The 5,071-nt window shown below is 32.6% G+C and overlaps 1 protein-coding gene across 1 annotated transcript; it reads left to right on the forward strand.

The window, feature by feature from the left end:
* The first annotated feature begins 697 nt into the window (after positions 1-697).
* Positions 698-4,032, forward strand: LOC107032449 (cytochrome P450 CYP72A219-like). The gene is made up of 5 exons (XM_015234052.2): positions 698-1,059; positions 2,129-2,343; positions 2,553-2,785; positions 2,867-3,254; positions 3,446-4,032. The coding sequence occupies exons 1-5, from the start codon at positions 789-791 to the stop codon at positions 3,869-3,871; spliced, it is 1,533 nt and encodes a 510-aa protein (XP_015089538.1). The 5' UTR covers positions 698-788; the 3' UTR covers positions 3,872-4,032.
* Positions 4,033-5,071: the final 1,039 nt, after the last annotated feature.

Consider the following 5,071-nt stretch of genomic DNA (forward strand, 5'->3'; position numbering starts at 1 on the left):
TTCATTGTTTTTTCAGCTTTCTTTGATTTGTCTTAATTATTCTCATCATCCTACTTGGTTACAGATAAATATTCACCAATATTGGTTATGGTGCACTGGTGAAGGTACTTCACACATAATTAGAAGTCTCGATTTTGAGCTTTGAATATGGAGAAAATCATGTTGGAAGTGTCACCCCTGAATGAGCTCTACAGTGCGCGCTGCGAATATCAAATGAAAAAAGAAAAAAAAAATATTCAACGAGCATAGTTAAAATTTAAATTTGAACAGGTGAATAATTTATTTATTAAATAATTGTATTGATAACAATATGGGTAAATTAGTTTACCCATATATCTTGATATATCTTGATATATCTTTTTTATCAATATCACACGAGTTTATGGATATTCAAATTTTCATTGAGAAGGATAATATTTAACATCTTTATGAACTTTTTCAATACTAAAAAATTTATAGGATATTCGAGATATTGAAATGTATGAATATCTAAAAGTATATGATATATTCGAGAAGTAAATAATATTACAGTATCATCCTTGAATATCATATTTAAACTTGAATCACCTTAAAGAAAACGAGATATTTTACTTTTTCAACCTTGATACATAAAAACATAACATAAACATGAAAAGTCTGATTTTCTTTGCAATCAAGCTAAGATTATTATTAGTCAAAAAAGAAACACTTTCTATTTTTTATTTGTCAAATTATTATCATGCATATAAATCCAAGATTTTGCAAGCCCATTTCTATCATCAATAAAAAAAAAATAGATAGAATCAAAGATGCAATACATTTTAGTTGCAATTTCTATAATTTTAGTTATAATTTTTAATTGGAGTTGGAGACTTATGAATTGGTTGTGGTTGCAGCCAAGGTGTTTGGAGAAATGCCTGAGAGAGTTGGGTTTCAGGGGAAATTCTTACAAGTTTTTAGTTGGAGACATGAATGAAGTTGTGAAGATGGATGAAGAAGCTAAGTCCAAGCCTATCAAATTCTCACATGATATTGTCAAAAGACTCATGCCCTTTATCCACAAAACAATCATTGATTATGGTGAGTAATTGTTAGGATATATACTATTAACCGTGCATTTAGATAATTGAATATTTATTCAGTTTTAATAGATCATCTATCTGTTTATGTGTTGGTTTGCATGTATAGTATACAGGGGCGGAGCCAACATATTGCTAGGGGTTCATCCGAACCCTCTTCGACAGAAAATATTACTATTAATACATGGTTGAATTACTTTTTGTGTATGCATATAGTAGATGCTGAACCCCCTTCGATTAGCTCATGTGTTTATTTCTTCAGGTTTTGAACCCCCTTATTAAAAATCCTAACTCCGCCACTGATATAAGATGATTTAGTTTATGGAGTTTTAGCTTATATACAGAACATTAAATCATCGGATCTTATATTATAAGTAAAAAAGGTTTTTGTTTTACAATCTAAGATGGAAATTGGACATGTCATCGCTCACAAGATTATATACTCCCTCAATTTAAAAAAGAATGACCTCTTTTTTTTTTGTAACAACTTTCCACGTGGCATGTTTAAGGCCACAAGATTAAAAGGCGATTTTGTACATTTGACATAATTTTAATTTAGGACCACATGATCAGAAGTCTTCTTTATTTTCTTAAACTCCGTGTCAAGTCAAACTAGATCATTCTTTGTGAAACGGGGGAAGTATAATTTATCTTGATTATGGGAGTGGTATATAGTTTCAACTTCTTGTGCTAGTGCATTATGTATGTATTGAACGAGACAGAATAGAGATAGTTGTTTTAGACTGATTGAAACATATTCTCTAAATACAATACAAGAACATAGAGAGGAAAGAACATAAATGACAATAATATGATAATTGAAGCACAAGTAAATTAGGTGTTAACCGAAATCCAACTTTGTTGTTACGCTAAACTTTCCTTATGTTAAGAGAATTCAACAAAGCTTTGATGTTATAAAGAATATCCAATAATGTGATAATCGAAGCACAAGTAAACATAGGTGATAACCGAAATCCAACTTTGTTGTTACGCTAAACTTTCCCTTATGTTAAGAGAATTCAACAATGCTTCGATGTTTTTCTCACTAATGAGATTTTACTTACTTGTAGGTAAGAATTCTTTCATATGGTTGGGACCAAATCCAGCAATGCTCATCATGGACCCTGAACATATACGGGAGATCTTGTCGAAGAGCAATATTTTCCAGAAACCTCCCCCTGCACTCACGAAACTGTTAGCCAAAGGAATCTTGAGCTATGAAGAAGATAAATGGGCTAAACATAGAAGAATCATCAATCCTGCTTTTCACCTTGACAAGTTGAAGGTTTGATGTTAGCTTCGATATTTTACACTATCGAATCTTCTAAAAGATAAAATGTTCATAACAAGTGAGATTAGTAATCTCTGAAAAATAGACATGCAACATGTTCATCGATAGTGTAAAAGTTCTTTATACTGTCAGCATATATAAGTACGCCAACTCTAGTATATATTGATTGTTAGTTTGTTTCTAACGCTATGTAAAATATGCAGCATATGGTACCATCATTTCATTTGACAACTTGTGAGATGTTGAGCAAATGGGAGAAAATTGTCTCGACGGAAGGATCAGAGGTAGATGTGTGGCCATATCTTCAAACATTGACAAGTGATGTCATTTCAAGAACTGCTTTTGGAAGTAGCTACGAAGAAGGTAGACAGATACATAAACTTCAACAAGAACTAGCCAAAATTATCTTAAAAGAGACAGAGGCAAGTTACATTAGGTAAGTTACCTTCATATCCTAACCGCCACGTATTGTTTAATAGATCAAAGCATTATGAAAAATATCTTTAATGAATCGTAGGTTTCTACCGACCAAAGAAAAGAGAAGGATGAATCGTATACATCAGGAAGTACGTTCACTAGTATTGAGAATAATCAATAAGAGAATGAATAAAATTGAAGCAGGGGATACGTCTAATAGTGACGACTTATTAGGCATATTATTGGAATCAAACTTGAAAGAAATCCAAGAGCATGGAAATAAGAAATTCGGAATGAGTATTGATGAGGTAATTGAAGAGTGTAAATTGTTCTATCTTGCTGGACAAGAGACAACTTCAGCTTTACTTGTATGGTCAATGATTTTATTGAGCAAACACTCCGATTGGCAAGCTCGTGCTAGAGAAGAGGTTTCGCAAGTCTTTGGCAACAACGTACCTGATTATGATAAGTTGAATCAACTCAAAGTTGTAAGTTCATGATCTATCTACAATGTTTTTGCATATCATCCTTTTCTACTCTTCGACTTTCATGGACTAAACTTGTCGATATCAATACTTTTAGTGACTTAGCTAGCTTGATAGTGTAAACCTCTTTTTCACTGTCTGTGCATAGAAGTTAAACTGTTTCTAAGATCGTCGTTTTTTCTACTTCAACACAGGTAACTATGATTATCCAAGAAGTTTTGAGATTGTATCCACCAAATTTTTTGATGGGTAGAGAGGTACACAAAGAAACTAAATTAGGCAATTTGTCGATACCGAGTGGAGTGCAACTCCTATTACCAACAATATTGTTGCATCATGACCAAGAAATATGGGGTGAAGATGTTGAAGAATTCAATCCAGAGAGGTTTAGTGAAGGAGTCAATAGAGCAACAAAAGGGAAATTTGCATATTTTCCATTTAGTTGGGGACCTAGAAGTTGCATTGGACAAAACTTTGCTATGTTAGAGGCTAAAATGGCACTTTCTATGATTCTACAACAATTTGCTTTTGAAGTTTCTCCATCTTATGCTCATGTTCCTTATTCAGTGTTTACTCTTCTACCTCAATATGGTGCTCAACTAATTCTAAACAAGCTATAGAATACGGATAAGGTCTGCGTATACTCTTTTCTTCGGATCCATTTGTGAGATTGTACTGACTATTTTGGTTATTGGAGTTTCTTGTAGCCACATTAGTTTACTATAGTTAATGTACACCAATATTTTGATTGTTGTTTACTTGTTTACATTGGGTTTTTATATATTTTATTGATGAGTTGATTGAAGGATCAAGAGCACATCTAAAATATTCTAGTTTTTTGAGTTTACTTTTTTGTTTGATATTATTCATATATCAAGAGCCGACAATATTGGCTAGGCCAATTAAAAGGGGGCAAGTTCAACTCGTGATTTGGTAAGATTGAGTCGGACTATAATTTTTGAAGCCTATTTAAGAACAAGACTTTTTAGATTGGCTTGAGTAAGCCCATCGGCCAGTGGGGCTTAAGCAATGTGAGTTGGGCCTGCTCGTGGGTCGAATTAAAAATAATTAAAAAGTTAAACTATCTTAATAATAACATATATTCAGATCATATATATTAATTTTAGGGATAATTGTATATAATAGCAAATTAATAACCTAAAATAAATGGAGTAACTATTGTTTGATTTAATTGTGCCCCATAGCAAACATTTGCCGACGGTTGCCAGTCGGCTCTCTCCCAAAACTCTCGCTCGCCACTCTCCCATTCTCGCTCGTAACTCTCCCTCTGCTCGCCTCTCTCGTTTTATGCAACAGAAGTGTATAAATTGTGTTTTTGTTTTGTATAAAGCGAGAGAAAATTGTATATACACATGCAAAAACATATATCTTCGTGTTATACACTTAATTATACAATTTACAAACATTTTACTTCGATTCAATTGTATACAAATGCAAATTTTATACAAATATTGCAGCCAAAAAGGCCAGCGAGTTATACTATTGCAGTGAAATACAATTTTTTCTCGCTTTATACAACAAAAGTGTATAAATTGTGTTTCCATTTTTGTATAAAGCGAGAAAAAAAACATATATCTTCTTCCTATGCACCTATAATTATGCAATATACAAACATTTTACTCGATTCAATTGTATGCAAAGCAAATTTTATACACATATTGCAGCGAAATAGGCCAGCGAATTATACAATTGCGCATAATACAATTGCAGTGAAATAGGCCAGTGAATTATACAATTGCAGCGAAATAGGCCAGCGAATTATACAATTTAGGCCAGCGAATCATACAATTGTATATGTA

The sequence above is a fragment of the Solanum pennellii genome, chromosome 10, assembly GCF_001406875.1.
Source record: "Solanum pennellii chromosome 10, SPENNV200".
Classification (NCBI taxonomy): Eukaryota; Viridiplantae; Streptophyta; class Magnoliopsida; order Solanales; family Solanaceae; genus Solanum; species Solanum pennellii.